The sequence below is a fragment of the Pelmatolapia mariae genome, linkage group LG9, assembly GCF_036321145.2.
Source record: "Pelmatolapia mariae isolate MD_Pm_ZW linkage group LG9, Pm_UMD_F_2, whole genome shotgun sequence".
Classification (NCBI taxonomy): domain Eukaryota; kingdom Metazoa; phylum Chordata; class Actinopteri; order Cichliformes; family Cichlidae; genus Pelmatolapia; species Pelmatolapia mariae.
Window position 1 is genome coordinate 669932 of NC_086235.1, and position 17645 is coordinate 687576.

Sequence of the window (17645 nt, forward strand, 5' to 3'; positions counted from 1 at the left end):
TTTCGAGATGATCATGATAAAAATTGGAAGAGATCAGCCCATGGACGGTATCTTAATTTGTCGTCCACCTGGATCTGCTGCATCTTTTCTGGCAGACTTGCAAGAAATTTTTAACTTCCACTAATAAACTGGGAAAGGTTATCATTGTTAGAGACTTCAACATTCATGCAGAAGACTCATCAAATAGTACCACTAAGAGGTTCCTGAGCATCATGGACTCTTTTAATTTTGTTCAGCATGTATCAGGCCCTACTCACACTGCTGGGCACACTCTGGACTTGGTCTTCACTTATGGCATTTCCCTTGACCACTTGAATTTAAATGACGTTGTTTTTAGCAACCATAAGTCAGTCTCTTTTAATGTGACTCTTCCCCAAGGTTTTATTAGGCGCAGGCGCTTTATTGATGACTCTGTTATTTCTAAATTTTCTTCCCTTTTTGATCTTAAGACTTCTTTTGACGATGTTGAGCTCCATACTAACTCTTTTAATGAACACTGTCTCGCCATTCTCAATCAGGTTGCTCCTTTTAAAACTAGGCATTGCTCTGTTAGTTCCCGCACACCCTGGTTAAATAATCAGTCTCGTGGTCTTCGACGCTCCTGACGAAAAGCAGAGCATCTCTGGAAGTCCACTGCTCTGGTTGTCTATCGTGAGCACTTCATAGATCTTCTTCACTTATATAACGAATCCATGAAATAGGCTAGATCCTCTTATTTCAATAATCTTATAAATCGTCATAAGAATAACCCAAGAATTCTGTTTGATACCATCAACAGTATTGTTTCTCCTCCAACTCAGCATGCTGTGTTACTTTCTGAAGAAGATTGTAATACTTTTCTCCATCACTTTATAAATAAGGTGACGGACCTGAGATCCAAAATCTTCTCAAGTGCCTCCCCTTATGAAGATGCCCCTCTGTGTTTTGGGTCATTTACTTCCTTTTCTCCAATCACACTTAATGACTTAATTATAGTGATAGGTAAAATGAAATCCTCATCATGCTCTTTAGATATATTACCTCCCTCTGTCTTGTCTGGGACTCTCACCATCATTGGTCCCACATTGCTATCCATCATAAACAGTTCACTGAGGCAAGGCTGTGTTCCATCTTATTTTAAACATGCTGAGGTGACTCGTCTATTGAAAAAACAGAATCTAGATCCTAGCTCTACTAGTAATTACCGGCCTATTTCAAAATTGCCATTTTTAAGCAAATTACTGGAAAAACTTGTAGAAAGTCAGTTCAGGTCCTTACTATGCAGATTACAGATTGCTGACCCTTTTCAGTCTGGCTTTCAAAATCAGCACTCCACTGAGACCGCTCTCTTGAGGGTCTATAATGATTTATTAATGGCTTCTGATGCAGGGAATTGTTCTGTGATCATTTTGTTTGACCTCAGTGCAGCCTTTGATACCATTGACCATAAAATCCTACTTAACAGGCTGAAGGTTTTGGCTGGCATATCTGGATCTGCCTTAGACTGGTTTTCTTCCTACTTATCAGACAAGACCTTTTCTGTTAGGACTAGAGATGGCACGATACCACTTTTTTATGTCCGATACCGATACCAATATCATAAATTTGGATATCTGCCGATACCGATATGAATCCGATATTGTGTGTTTTTTAATCAATAAAACTGTTTTTTTTTAAATATCTTGCTGCTTTTTGTATAAGTTCATACTCAAGTTAAAAAAAACAAACACTAAAGCTATTCTGTTATACCTGTATGCAAAAAATACATTGCACCCAAAATATTTCATAGTTCAGCAATACTGATCAATCTAATAAACTTAAACCTACTCCATCCTTCCTATTCTGGTATTTTAAAGAGTAAGCAACCTAACTAATAGGGTTCTAAAACTCCCAGCAAAAAAAAAAATAGGGAACCACCCACCCTCCACCTCATGATGCTTAATCGACGTAATCAACTTTAATTTGATGCAGTGTGGAAAAAAAATGCACAGAAATCAATTATTTTTCTACAATATTTAAATAGATTCAACATCTTTCTTCAATAGAATTGCAGACTGCACAGATCGTACCTTCCCAAAGGAAAAAGTACTATAGCTTACTAGGGTATATTAGACTTAACAGTTACTATATACAGTAATGGACTTCTATACATTTTACATCACATGAAAACTTTGGGTGTAAGATTCAGATAATTATTTATTAAAAGCTAGACATTTTAAATGAGAATAAGAAAGATAAGTATGTCTTTGTGCCCCCTTTTCCCTGTTCATGCCCTATCGGCCCCCCTGGCTAAACTTTGCTAGATCCACCCCTGCACAGTTACCAGCCGTCAGCTGCGTAGAAAAGGATCCTGGTGTAGAAAGTAATATTAAATAAATTCTAACAACAGCTTATCAAGCTTAAACGTGCTGCTGTTGTTCAGCCGCTGGTTTCCTCTTTCTGACGCGAAGTGCGCGATAAACAAACAAGAGAGACGGACTCGCGACAGAAAAGCCGATCAGCTGATCATTAAGCAGTTTCACGATTGAAGTAGCAGCAGGAGGGGGAGGGAGGGAGAAGAGGCAGTCACTCCATATATCGGTTGTTAAGCTTAACGCGGGAATGCTTTACAAACATTCAGAGATGAACTTACACACTTGCTTTACTTCTCTCTGGGATAACTTCCTCTGAGATGAAATGCCGGATTGGTAGCGAGGCTACAAATACACACAGCCGCTCTATCACGTGAGCACACTGCTCCGACGTGCTACGGTTATGAGCCGAGTTACGCCATGTCGCAAGTTTTGTCAGGTGCTTTTTTGATATTTAATGGATCGGATTACATTTTTTATTTCTCTCCGATATCCGATCCAGTAATTTATGTCAGTATCGGACCGATACTGATACGTAATATCGGATCGGTCCATCTCTAGTTAGGACTGACAGGTTTACCTCTAATATTGTCACCCTGACCTGTGGGGTTCCACAGGGCTCAATTTTGGGTCCATTATTATTCTCTTTTTATATTCTTCCTTTAGCTAGTATTTTTCAATCTTTTAGCAACATCTCTTATCATTTCTATGCCGATGACATTCAGCTGCATATGTCCTTTAAGCCTCACCAGCTGGATAGGCTGTCCACCCACCAGAAAGCCAAATTTCTGATTGGCTTTCTAACAATTACCTCGTTTTAAACAAAAATAAAACAGAGACCATGATTGTAGCTCCTGCTGAACTACATTCTAAAATCAGTCAGGTTCTTGCCTCTTTCTGTCCTTCTGCCAAGTCTAATATTTGAAATCTTGGAGTAATATTTGACTCTTCTCTGGGCCTTGACTCACATGTAAAGTTCAATTCAATTCAATTCAATTCAATTCAATCTTTATTGGCAGACTTCATGTCCATAAAAACAAGACAGAAACACACACACACACAACACCCCCCCAACACAAGGTATAAACCATTAAATATAAGTATATAAAGCATTAGTAAAAAATATAAAACCATAATATACATAAAACACAATTACTTAAAATAAATCAATAAATACACAAACACTTTAACCAGTGCTTTCTCAGACTGGATGAGTAACGGGAACCACTCACTGTCGGATCTGTAAGTGCTAAAATTATACTGTTACTCGAACCATCCAGTCGTTCTCTAAAATTGAACATTAACTTTCTTAAAAGTGCTTTAAAAGTCCAAACACCCACAGCTACAAACATCTGACTGGCACTACCACTTCTAGGCATCCTGCAAAGGATTCTCATCGCATCATTATATGCAACATGCAGCTTCTGAATGCTACATTGTTTGTAGGATGACCACAAGGGGGCAGTATATAGCGGTGTGCAATAAGCTTTAAACAAAGCCACTTTGACTGGAAGTGAACAAAAGCTGAATTTGCGTGCAATAGTATTTGCCTGCACATAGAGCTTACATCGTTGTCTGTATATGTCATCATCATCATTCATTTGCTCAGTAATAAAGTGACCAAGGTATTTCACCTTTTTATGAACTTCAAGAGTTTTCTGGGCCAGTTTAAACTAAGTCTTTGTCTCGTTTCTGTTTCTTTCATTTAAGGAACATCTCTAAACTCCGACATATGGTTTCCTCAGCTGAATTAGAAAAAATTGTTCATGCATTTGTGTGATCGCATTTAGATTATTGTATTGCCCTGTTTACTAGCTTGGATAAATCATCTCTTTCTCACCTCCAAGCTATACAAAATGCAGCAGCCAGGCTACTAACTCGTTCTAGCAAGCGTGCTCACATTACTCCCATTTTATATTCTTTACATTGGCTCCCAATAGATTTTAGAATTCGTTTTAAAATTCTTGTTTTAACATACAGAGCACTAAATGGCCCCAGATTATTTATCCAAGCTTCTTATAAAATACACTGCTGCTCGTTGTCTTCGCTCACAGGCTCAGAGTTTGTTGGTTGTTCCCCGTACACGACTGAAGACGAAAGGGGGCGGAGCCTTTCAGTCTGTGGCACCAAGGCTGTGGAACAGTTTACCACCACAATTACGTTTGGTTGACTCTGTGGAATCTTTTAAAAAACAGTTAAAAACTTTATTATTTAAACAGGCTTTCCGTTAATCAACACTTTTGAATTGTTTTGAATTTACATTGTTTATATTATCTATTTTATTACTTAATGTTTTCTTTATTTTAACCTCAGCGCTTTGAGACTGCCTGTCTACGAAAAGTACTTAATAAATAAACCTTAACTTACTTACTTACTCCTGCACTTTCCTGCTCATTGTGTCAGATGTTTAGTTACTCCTCGGCCTCCTTTAGCAGTAGGGATGGGTATCGAAAACGGGTTCTTGTTGAGAACCGGTTCCCACTGTTTCAATTCCTTGGAATTGTTTGGCATTTTTGCAAACGATTCCCTTATCAATAACGTCACCACGTTGCGGAGCGTCATTTACCTGGCAGGAAACATGGCGGCTCAAACGCTAAAAAGTTTGGTCATACTTTACGAGAACGGATGACAACAGGGCAACTTGCAATACTTGCAAAGTAGATATTTCATTTAAGGGAGGAAACACTACGAATATGCAAAAGCATTTGCTCACAAAACACGCGATAACCTTAAATGAATGTCGTCTTTTTAATTCCGCTCCGGACTTGTGAATCTCAACCCAGCAGCAGCGGTAACGTTTGCACGTCCTCTCCCGTTAATGCGGCAGGTAAATAATCAACTAACAGTGCATATTATGTTAGCGCGATCTGCCTTATTACAAAACCTGCCATTACTGTGCATTTAGGTGACCATGATGAGAGAGACAGAGTCTGGCTGGCTCAGATGCTGGCAGTTTTCGCTGCAATCTACCGGTAGCGTCTCCTTTCAGGCCAGGATAGACGAATGTCACCGAGCAGTGACTAAGTTTGTGGTCAAAGGCTTGCACCCATTTGCCAGACCAGATGCCCCCGATTTTCAGTAAGTGAATGTGTTTAATTGTAGGCAGGGAGATTACTGGATATTCTTGTGTAATTGCTACAGAATAATTTATGTTATACTTTGTTATTGCTACAGAAGAATATTTATTTTATTATTTTACATTTACAATTTTTTTTTCCCGGGGACCCTGTGACACCCCATTGAAGAGCCGTAGGCTGTGGATCTCTTAAGATCTCACTGTTGGGTTTGTAAGGCCATGTTACTCCTAAATTTCTATCTTGTTCAAAGAGAAGATATAAAACAAAGTTCTAAGCTAATCGACCTTAGTGTTCTCCTTTTTTAAAAAGAATCGATAAGAGAATCGATAAAAAATCGAATCGTTAAACAGAATTGAAAATGGAATCTTATCAATACCCATCCCTATTTAGCAGTAGTGATACTTGTAACAAATGTAGCATATTTGCAGCTCTGGAGGCCAGGATTACTGAATTGGAGACTCGGCTTCACACTCTTGATACACCCGTAGCTAGCCAGGCCCCTGTAGCTGGTGCAGCCAAAGATAGCGTATTCCCCGCTAGCTGTTCCCCGGCAGACCCCAAGGAGCTGGGGGCTGTTTTTCCCCACTCGGCGACACACCTGCTGGAGGTCAAACTCTGGTAATTGGCGATTCTGTTCTCAGACATGTGAAGCTAGAGACACTGGCAACCATAGTCAATTGTCTTCCAGGGGCCAGAGCAGGCGACATTGAGGGAAATTTAAAACTGCTGGCTAAGGGTAAACGTAAGTACAGTAAGATCATAATTCACGTCGGCAGTAATGACACCCGGTTACGCCAATCGGAGGTCACTAAAATCAATATTGAATCGGTGTGTAACTTTGCCAAAACAATGTGGGACTCTGTAGTTTTCTCTGGTCCCCTCCCCAATCAGACCAGGAGTGACATGTTTAGCCGCATGTTCTCCTTAAATTGCTGGCTGTCTGAGTGGTGTCCCAGAAACGATGTGGGCTTCATAGATAATTGGCAAACCTTCTGGAGGAAACCTGGTCTTGTTAGGAGAGACGGCATCCATCCCACTTTGGATGGAGCAGCTCTCATTTCTAGAAATATGGACAAATTTATTAAACCCCCCAAAATATGACTATCCAGAGTTGGGACCAGGAAGCAGAGTTGCAGTCTTACATGCCTCTCTGCAGCTTCTCTCCTCCTGCTACCCCCCCAAAAACCCATCTCCATAGACACTTTGTCAGCTCCCAAACAGACAAAAAACAAACTAAAAACCAGCAACAAACAACTTAAACATAAAAAATCACAAAGAAAGAACAATACAGTATCCACATCTGAACCAAAGAGTAAAACAGTGAAATGTGGATTATTAAATATTAGGTCTCTCTCCTCCAAGTCTCTGTTAGTACATGACTTAATAATTGATCAACAAATCGATTTACACTGCCTTACAGAAACCTGGTTGCAGCCGGATGATTATGTTAGTTTAAATGAATCAACACCCCCGAGTCATTCTAACTACCAGAAACCTGGAAGCGCAGGCCAAGGGGGCGGTGTGGCATCATCTATCGCCCACCTGGGCCTTACACAGAGTTTCTGTCTGACTTCTCAGACTTTTTATCTGATTTAGTGCTCAGCTCAGATAAAATAATTATTGTGGGTGATTTTAACATTCATGTAGATGCTAAAAATGACAGCCTCAACATGGCATTTAATCTGTTATTAGACTCAATTGGCTTCTCTCAAAATGTAAAAGAACCCACCCACCACTTTAATCACACTCTAGATCTTGTTTTAACATATGGCATAGAAACTGAACTGTCACGGCTCGGGGCAGCGGCCGTGTGAGGTGAGGAAGGAGGACTCAAATGCAGCACTTATTAAGACGTGAGGGTGATTTATTAAGAATACTGAACATAAAGTGGGGATGGCAAAACAGAACCAAGGAAGAACTAAACTGGGAGAAACTAAACCAAAGAGTAGCAAACCTGAAACACGAGAGGAGAACTGCAGGGAGAGCACATAGAGGAGACACAGAGTAATCCAGAGAACGCAGGGTAACACAGAGGATGAACACAGACGACGCGACGAGGAACTGAGGGAAACACACACTATAAATACATAGAGGGACACTGGGAAATCACACACAGGTGGGAGACACAGCTGGACCTGATTAACCTGACGAGACAGGGGAACACTAACACCAGGGACCAACAGAGGGAGCACAAACCCAGAAACCCAGTATCTAACATCCCAAAACACAAACCATCCCAAAACAGCCCACAAATGATAATGAAAACAATAACAATAAATACACAAACACAAAATCACTGAGTCACGGACTCAGGATCATGACATGAACATTTAACAGTGTTTCCTGAAAACCCTCTCCTGTCTGATCATTTCCTGATAACATTTACATTTACAATAATTGATTACACAGCAGTGGAGAGTAGACTTTATCACAGTAGATGTCTTTCTGAAAGTGCTGTAACTAAGTTTAAGAATATAATCCACCCACTGTTATCATCTTCAATGCAGAGCAGCTATCTGAACGCTACTCCAACAGAGGTCGATCATCTTGTTAATAATTTTACCTCCTCACTACGTACGACTCTGGATACTGTAGCTCCTGTGAAAAGGTCTCAAATCAGAAGTACCTGACTCCGTGGTATAATTCTCAAACACGTAGCCTAAAGCAGATGACTCGTAAGCTGGAGAGGAAATGGCGTGTCACAAATTTAGAGGATCATCATTTAGCTTGGAGAAATAGTTTGCTGCTTTATAAGAAAGCCTTCCGCAAAGCCAGAACATCTTACTATTCGTCACTGATTGAAGAAAATAAGAACAACCCCAGGTTTCTCTTCAGCACTGTAGCCAGGCTGACAAACAGTCAGAGCTCTTTTGAGCCAACCATCCCTTTAACGTTAACTAGTAATGACTTCATGAACTTATTTACAAATAAAATTTTAATCATTAGAGAAAAAATTACCAATAATCATCCCACAGATGTAATATTATCTACAGCTACTTTCAGTACCATTGATATTCATTTAGACTCTTTTTCTCCAATTGATCTTTCTGAGTTAACTTCAATAATTACTTCCTCCAAACCATCAACGTGTCTTTTAGACCCCATTCCTACAAAACTGCTCAAAGAAGTCCTGCCATTAATTAATGCTTCAATCTTAAATATGATCAACCTATCTCTAATAATCGGCTATGTACCACAGGCCTTCAAGGTGGCTGTAGTTAAACCTTTACTTAAAAAGCATCTCTAGACCCAGCTGTCTTAGCTAATTATAGGCCAATCTCCAACCTTCCTTTCATATCAAACATCCTTGAAAGAGTAGTTGTCAAACAGCTAACAGATCATCTGCAGAGGAATGGCTTATTTGAAGAGTTTCAGTCAGGTTTCAGAGCTCATCACAGCACAGAAACAGCTTTAGTGAAGGTTACAAATGATCTTCTTATGGCCTCTGACAGTGGACTCATCTCTGTGCTTGTCCTGCTAGACCTCAGTGCTGCGTTCGATACTGTTGACAATAATATCCTATTAGAGCGATTAGAGCACGCTGTAGGTATTACAGGTACTGTACTGCAGTGGTTTGTATCATGTCTATGTAATAGACTCCAATTTGTCAACTATGGTGTTCCACAGGGTTCAGTGCTAGGACCAATTCTGTTTACATTATACATGCTTCCCTTAGGCAGTATCATTAGAAGTTATAGTATACATTTTCACTGCTATGCAGATGACACCCAACTCTATCTGTCCATGAAGCCAGATAACACACACCAATTAGTTAAAGTGCAGGAATGCCTTAAAGACATAAAGACCTGGATGGCCGCTAACTTTCTCCTTAATTCAGATAAAACTGAGGTTATTGTACTCGGCCCTGAAAATCTTAGAAATATGGTATCTAACCATATTCTTACTCTGGATGGCATTACCTTGGCCTCCAATAATACTGTGAGGAACCTTGGAGTCATTTTTGACCAGGATATGTCCTTTAATGCACATATTAAACAAATATGTAAGACTGCTTTCTTCCATTTGCACAACATCTCTAAAATTAGAAATATCCTGTCTCAGAGTGATGCGGAAAAACTAGTTCATGCATTTATCACATCCAGGCTGGACGACTGTAATTCATTATTATCAGGAAGTCCTAAAAACTCACTGAAAAGTCTTCAATTAATCCAAAATGCTGCAGCAAGAGTCCTGACAGGGACTAGAAAGAGAGAGCAGATTTCTCCTGTTTTGGCTTCCCTTCATTGGCTTCCTGTTAAATCCAGAATTGAATTCAAAATCCTGCTCCTCACATACAAGGTCTTAAATAATCAGGCCCTATCTTATCTTAATGACCTTGTAGTACCATATCACCCTATTAGAGCACTTCGCTCTCGCACTGCAGGCCTACTTGTTGTTCCTAGAGTATTTAAAAGTAGAATGGGAGGCAGAGCCTTCAGTTTTCAGGCCCCTCTTCTGTGGAACCAGCTTCCAGTTTGGATTCAGGAGACAGACACTATCTCTACTTTTAAGATTAGCCTTCAAACTTTCCTTTTTGCTAAAGCATAGTTAGGGCTGGACCAGGTGACCCTGAATCCTCCCTTAGTTATGCTGCAATAGACGTAGGCTGCTGGGGGATTCCCATGATGCATTGAGTTTTTCCTTTCCAGTCACCTTTCTCACTCACTATGTGTTAATAGACCTCTCTGCATTGAACCATACCTGTTATTAACCTCTGTCTCTCTTCCACAGCATGTCTTTATCCTGTCTTCCTTCTCTCACCCCAACCGATCGCAGCAGATGGCCCCGCCCCTCCCTGAGCCTGGTTCTGTCGGAGGTTTCTTCCTGTTAAAAGGGAGTTTTTCCTTCCCACTGTCGCCAAAGTGCTTGCTCATAGGGGGTCATATGATTGTTGGGTTTTTCTCTGTATCTATTATTGTAGGATCTACTGTACAATATAAAGCGCCTTGAGGCAACTGTTGTTGTGATTTGGCGCTATATAAATAAAACTGAATAGAAAATTGAATTGTTTGATCAACATAGAGGCTGTCACTGAACATTACTGACAGAAGGACACAGACATAAACATGATTCGTAGTCTTCAGCAGAGATTCTGCCCACATAGCAAAATTGGTATGGCCCGGATCTGGCCCACACAATGTGCTTACACATGGCCCACATACCGGAAAGAATGACGTCCCTTTGGTGGCCCAGATCTGGTTTGCCAGAGGTGGCCCAGACATAGGCCAGCACAAGGCCAATTGCAGACACACAGCTGCCCCTATTCTGGCCCAGAACAGTTTCACCTCTGGCCCCAGATGTCAGCCTAATGTGTACCTTAATCAAGCTATGTAATAACAACATGTGCCGGAACATAATAGTGCAAAAGTACCATGACGAAACTCTGTTCAGACAGTGAATGGACTGATTCTTATATAGCGCTTTTCTACTCTCCCGGATTACTCAAAGTGCTCTATACAACATGCCACATTCACACACTTTCTCTAAACTCAGTGCTTCCTAACTGCATTCATACACATTCACACTCTTGACAAGCAGACTGGAGGAGCCAGGGCTCAAACCACTAACCTTCCGATCACTAGGTGACCTGCTCTACCTCCTGAGCTACAGCCACCCAGTGGTAAACATGCGTAAACCCTCACTAGGTTTTGGATAAAGTGTACACTCACAAACCTGTCAAGCCTGCATTTGAAATGTTGGCTACCATAGCAGTATAGTATTGCAACATGGCATTTGGGTTTTCTAACTAAAATAGGAAAATAGGAACATAAATACTGCCATCACTGCCAGACCTGGCCCACATCTGGTTGACATACACCCTGCCATGACATCAGTCAGTCAGAAGTGCCAGCTTGACACCAGATCCGGGCCAGACGTGTCTGCTATGTGGGTGGTCTGTATGACGACCATATGCTTACTAAATGTAAGGATGGTTCTCTGTAATAAGAGCCAGTGATTTACAGTCTTGTCACTTGTTGTCACAGTCTAGAGTCATACTGTGACAACGTTAAAAATGATCAGCTGTTAAGGCATGAAATGAGAGAACAAACAGTATGAGATCAGATTTAATGCTCTTACAGTTTGATGAATGATGATTACTTTTTATAAGGCTTTAGAAGGCTCCAACTTTACAAGAAACACTGGATCTTTGTTTCATACTGACTGTGTTTAGTACAATACTGCTGACAGCACCACCCACTCACTCCAACAGTTTACTTACTCCAGAGTCTCCAGTCTGTAGTCTAGAATCTCCTGAAGATCAACCAGCTCAGACAGATCTGGAGTCTGCAGGTCATTGTAGCACAGGTCCAGCTCTCTCAGATGGGAAGGGTTGGACTTCAGAGCTGCTGCCAGATAATCACAGCTGATCTTTGACAAACCACAGCTCAACAATCTGTATAACAAATGAAAGATGTAAGTTTATTAGACAAACTTCAAACAGCAGCTTCATACAGTCTTCAGGAAACTTCAATATAGTTATAGAAAATACTTTTTTCCCCCCCAATTCCCAATTCCTTATCCATTTTAAAAATATAAATGGATGCTTTTAAAAAACCCTAAAAATGTCAATTAAAACCAAACAATGTTGAAACAATGGATTATATTCATGCTATTACAAACAAGCTAAACTACTTGTATGCTACCATTTAACAGAGGAGTCATCCCTACAACACAAAACCAAATTACTGTACAGTAGGAAACACTTACAGAGAAGACCATCTGTCTTTATGTTTTCAGCAGAGAATGAGAAACAAAGTGGGCTCAAACTTCCATGTGAGGACTAAATTTATAACTCATGCAATGTCTCGCAGATAAGAACATGAAGGAATGAGGGGCAATTTATTTTTTGCAAAAACACAATAGTATAATAATAATAATTAATGTGACCCCACAATGCCTCTGACAGGGTTGGGCGTCTATTTTTTAATCTATCAAATTATAAACAGGAGTGATGGGGTCTACAGTAAGTAAGACCTCATGACTCCTGTTCACACACAAAGTGAAAAAATGTGGTGACCCTTAAATTCACAATTTTATATATAAAAATATTACAGTGACTCAGATGTTAATGGATACAAAGAAAAGAAAAGAAAAGAAAAGAAAACCATGAGGAGAAACTGAAGGTGAAAATCGACTGTATGGATTTTTCTTCTTTGTTGGAGGTCTGAAATGTGAACATTGTTCTGTTATGGTCAATGGACTAAACCAGAGAGGAAGAAAACAGACTTTATCATGAAGATCCTCAGTGTGGATCAGTGCAATATCAGCCTTATGTCTGTAGCTTAGTGTCAGTACAACTTTCACATCATATTCATCTTGGCACAACTAAAACATGCTGACTGACCTCAGAGTTTCAAGTCCACATCCTGGACTCTCCAGAAAACCACACAGCTGCTTCACTCCTGAATCCTGCAGGTCGTTGCTACTCAGGTCCAGCTCTCTCAGGTGACTGGGTTTGGACTTCAGTGCTGAGACCAAAGAGCTGATGTCTGACAAACCACAGTAATCAAATCTGAATAAAGAATAAAAGATGAAGTTTTCTTTTCAATTTTGTGCATAAAATAACTTCATAACTTTATCAGAGATAAAGAAAATTCAACCCCTGTGTTACGTCTTCCTTGTCCTTTATGTGTTTCATGTCTACATGTCTTTTGTTGTCAAGTTCATGTAGACATGTCTGTGTTTCATTATGTTTCCTGTCCAAAGGCTGTCCGAATTCAAAGAGTACTCAAAATGTGCCGACAAATGCATCCTACGTTTCCCCAAATTTTAAGGATGGGTCCGATGTATCCTTCGTGTCCTACCATATCCCAGGATCCATTGCGGGTCATACCGGAGATTTTTTTCTGATAACGATGGTGGTCGAAGCGGGAGAGGAAAACACTTTCAAATGTAAGTATATGAAAATCTGGTTGTACAAAAGTTAAATTTTGATTTTTTTTTAATTAATCTCTATGCTGATATGTTGTGGGGAACAAAGACCAAGCAGCTCATTCATTAAAGTGAGAAGAAAACGATCACCTCTTCACTTGGGTGAAGAATCGGGCCACTGTGGCGTGGAGGTACAAGAATTAATCAATTTATACATCATATTGATATGAGTGCGGTTTTATTAACCCTCATGCTGTACAGCAGCGGTCCCCAACCTTTTTGCGCCACAGACCGGTTACGTTAGACACGGAGCGGCCTTTAAGGTGTCGCGGAAAAATACGACAAAATAAAATGATCCAACCAAGACAAAAACTGTGGTATTTTGAAATTATATTAATAAACGCAAATTAACTGTGTAATTGTGTAACTTTATTAGCAGCGTCCTCCTGAAAATGTGCCAACAGAGTACCATCCTCCTCTCTGCCCCTTAATGTGCCCCAGTCACGATGGTAACGTGTAAATATTTCTTTCAAAATAAGACACACAACTACAACACGGGAAAAGACTCAGGGAAACAGAGTTAATGATAAAAACCCTGAAAAACATAAATTTCACACCGGAGCCTCAACTTTCGTGGCCCGGTACCAAACAACTCACGGACCGCTGCTGTACAGAACCTGTGATGTCCAGACGGTGTTCCTCTGGTGTTCTGCTGTGAAAACTTTTGGATTTAGGGATTAACATAGTTGCCATGGTTTCCTTTCTTCTCTTATTTGTTGTGTGTGATCAGGACAATACTGGAGAAGATGGGCCTGCAGGTGAAAGTCACCCCCTTGCAGGCCAGAAGAAATGGGAGAACTTCAAAAAATACAAAGTACATATGTGTGTTATCAAGAAGATAATTCTTAAGAACACAAAGTAATAAATGTGTAATTACTAAGAGTTGTTGTGTTGTTTTCATTTGTCTACTGTCATTTTTGATTTCCTCTGCCTTTAGGATTGCAAGTATCCAGGGTCAGGAGAGGGGGTCAGACCAAAACGACAGTGATGAGGAGGGGGGAGGGGGCACCCACAACAGGGAAAAAGAGGAAAAGAGACAGGAATGATGCACTGCTAGACCTCATCAGAGAGGACATGAGGCAGGAAAGAGAGGCTGAGGAGAGGAGAGCAGGGAGAGGATGGACAGACTGTTTTCACTTCTTGAAAGATCAGTGCCAAAATGAGTTATGCATTAAGATATTTATTTATTTGAATATATTTGTTACGTTGTTAGACGTGCTGTGTTAGATTAAAGGTTTTGTGTTATTAATAAATTGATTAAAACAAACAGTAATTGTCACTGAACTCAATTTGATTTACAGGCATTTTTAACATGTATGAATATAACGCTAAGTTTGAACAATATTGCATGGATATTTATTTGATAGCAATAAAGTAAATAACAATAACAATTAAACTGGAATATTCAAATACACAGTATGTAAAGATGAAAAAACAATATTTACAGTTGTTCACACAGGATTAACCTGAGTGACCTGTTCCTGGACCGTTTCTTTAACAACTGTAATAGATTACAGGAAGTCTCTGGCAGTGTTGCTGAATCTGCCCGAGCAAGATCAGACATGGATGGGGTGCTGCAACTGAGACCTGCGCTTTGTCTTTTCTGGTCTGCGAGTGGAGAATCACACAGGGTGGTCTGCAAAGAAAGCTTTAGGATGCTTCCTCCCACTGTCCACTGCATCGTCCATCCACAGGGTTTGCAGGGCTGGCTCACTCGTGGCTGGCTCACTCGTGGCTGCCACACCACTAAGATGTTTTCAGAAATATGCAAGCAGGAGATGGTGGATGCTATATTATTAGTATAATACTTGTAGCTCTGTAGCAGACAACAGTTTGATAAAGTGCTATGTAAAAAAAAAAAACAAAAGATTAGATTCTATATGTTTCAAAGATATTTAGTTTATATATTTTATATGATACAGTACATGTGTAAGAATGACCGATGTTGTGCCAAAAAAATGATTGTCTGCCAAAAACTGATTTCCGGTTTTTGCCCTAAACTGATTGCTCGTATTTAAACTGCTATAAATAACTTGTTGGTCTATAATACTTGAAACATATGTCAAATGTTTCCCTCATTAATGATATCAAGTCACCTTGAGCCACCAGCAACATCCCTGTAACAAGGTAGAAGCTGCAATCAGTTTTTGGCAGTGATTTTTATATATCCTTTATTTATCCAGTTCCCAAAAAATTTTGTTGACATTAGAAATTTATTTTTTAAGAGTAATCTGGCCAAGAGGACAGCAGACAGCGGAACAAATATATCAACTGTACCCACATTATAACCAGAGTTATAAAGATACTTGAAAAACAGGTAATTATTATATATATAAAACCCCTTTGTAAACCATGTTCACCGAAGTCTATTTACCAACATACATAAAGATATTACACATATTACACACGGAAACATTGGAAATCAGTTTTGGCAGGCGAACACTTTTTTGGCACAACACCGGCAATAATTCAATTATCCGTGTAATTGACTAAGTAATTCCTAAATGCGTGTAGATTAAAGGAAATTATTTTACCTGGATATGATTGTCTCTCATGAGCCTAAGGTACAAACATGCAGGCGACACCGATAAGGCTTTCCTAGCTCCTAGAGAATTAAAAATGTACAAGAAACGGAGCAACATTACTGGGTCCATTTTAAAGTTTTCTGTGGCGTCCTGTGGCGCTAGCGACCGAAAAAACAAGCAAGTAAGGGCGGACTTGAAGGCTAGAAGGCTGTCCACAGCCCATCTGTTATGTTGTATACTCATTGTTTGTCCACGTCGTGTCCCCAGGTATCCATGCCAGTTCTCCATGTTTAAGTTTTTTTCATGTTTTAGTTTTAGTTCACCCAGTTTAGGTTTTTGTTTAGTTTTTCCCATTCCCTTTGTTTGTATCTATTTTTGCCAGCCTTAATAAACGGCTTGTTTTTGTTAATCCACGTCACATTTTGCGTTCTGTTTTGGTCTGCATTTGAGTCCTTTTTACAATACATACAGTCTGCCTCAGCCAGACTGTGACAGATGCAGTCTTCAAAAATCTTCAACAAAGTAATAGAAAATGCATTTTTGTCAGATTTATATCTATGGTCAGTGATGGGAATAAAAGTAAGGGCGCTCCTAACACCGTTACTTTTTTCAGTTACTAGTAATCTAACAAATGACTATTTCTATCATTATCTAACATAGCAAAATTGGTATGGCCCGGATCTGGCCTACACGATGTGCTTACACATGGCCCACATACCGCAAAGAATGACGGCCCTTTGGTGGCCCAGATCTGGTTTGCCAGAGGTGGCCCAGACATAGGCCAGCACAAGTCCGGTTGCAAACACACTGTGGATTACCTCTGGCAAACCTGATCTGGGACACCAAAGGGCCGTCATTCTTTATGGTATGTGGGCCATGTGTAAGTTGTGTGCAGCCACGGACCAGTTGCAGACACACTGCTGGTCCTGTGCTGGCCCAGACCAGTTTCAGCTCTGGCCCCAGATGTCAGCCTAATGTGTACCTTAATCAAGCCATGTAATAACAACATGTGCCGGAACATAATAGTGCAAAAGTAACATGACAAAACTCTGTTCAGAGAGTGAATGGACTGATCCTTATATAGCGCTTTTCTACTCTCCTGGATTACTCAAAGTGCTCTATACAACATGCCACATTCACCTGGGCCACATAAACCAAACCATAATCGGGCCAGATGTGGCATGCCATCACATAAACAGTTCCATCATTGCAGACCTGCCCCACATCTGGTTGACATAAGTAAGGTTTATTTTATTTATTTATTAAGCGCTTTTCGTAGACAGGCAGTCACAAAGCGCTGTACACAAAGGTTAAAATAAAGAAAACATTAAGTAATAAAATAGATAATATAAACAATGTAAATTCAAAATAATTCAAAAGTGTTGATTAACGGAAGGCCTGTTTAAATAATAAAGTTTTTAACTGCTTTTTAAAGGATTCCACAGAGTCAACCAAACGTAATTGTGGTGGTAAACTGTTCCACAGCCTTGGTGCCACAGACTGAAAGGCTCCGTCCCCTTTCGTCTTCAGTCGTGTACGGGGAACAACCAACAAACTCTGAGCCTGTGAGCGAAGACAACGAGCAGCAGTGTATTTTATAAGAAGCTTGGATAAATAATCTGGGGCCATTTAGTGCTCTGTATGTTAAAACAGGAATTTTAAAACAAATTCTAAAAGGTTCATCTGTAACAGTGCTTGTGCCACAGATCAACACCGTTGCTTCTACATTAAACAGAAGAGCAGCGATATGGCTGCAGGTCTCCACGACTCCGGCCATACAG

The 17645-nt window shown here is 40.1% G+C and overlaps 1 protein-coding gene across 1 annotated transcript in view; it reads right to left on the bottom strand.

The window, feature by feature from the left end:
* LOC134634056 (NACHT, LRR and PYD domains-containing protein 12-like) overlaps positions 1–17645 on the bottom strand; it is a 33628-nt gene that overhangs the window by 546 nt on the left and 15437 nt on the right. The window contains exons 8-9 of the mRNA XM_063483093.1: positions 12753–12920; positions 11628–11801 (exon numbers count right to left, since the gene is read on the bottom strand). Of these exons, the coding sequence (XP_063339163.1) occupies positions 11628–11801; positions 12753–12920 (342 nt within the window). The remainder of the gene's footprint in view (positions 1–11627; positions 11802–12752; positions 12921–17645) is intronic.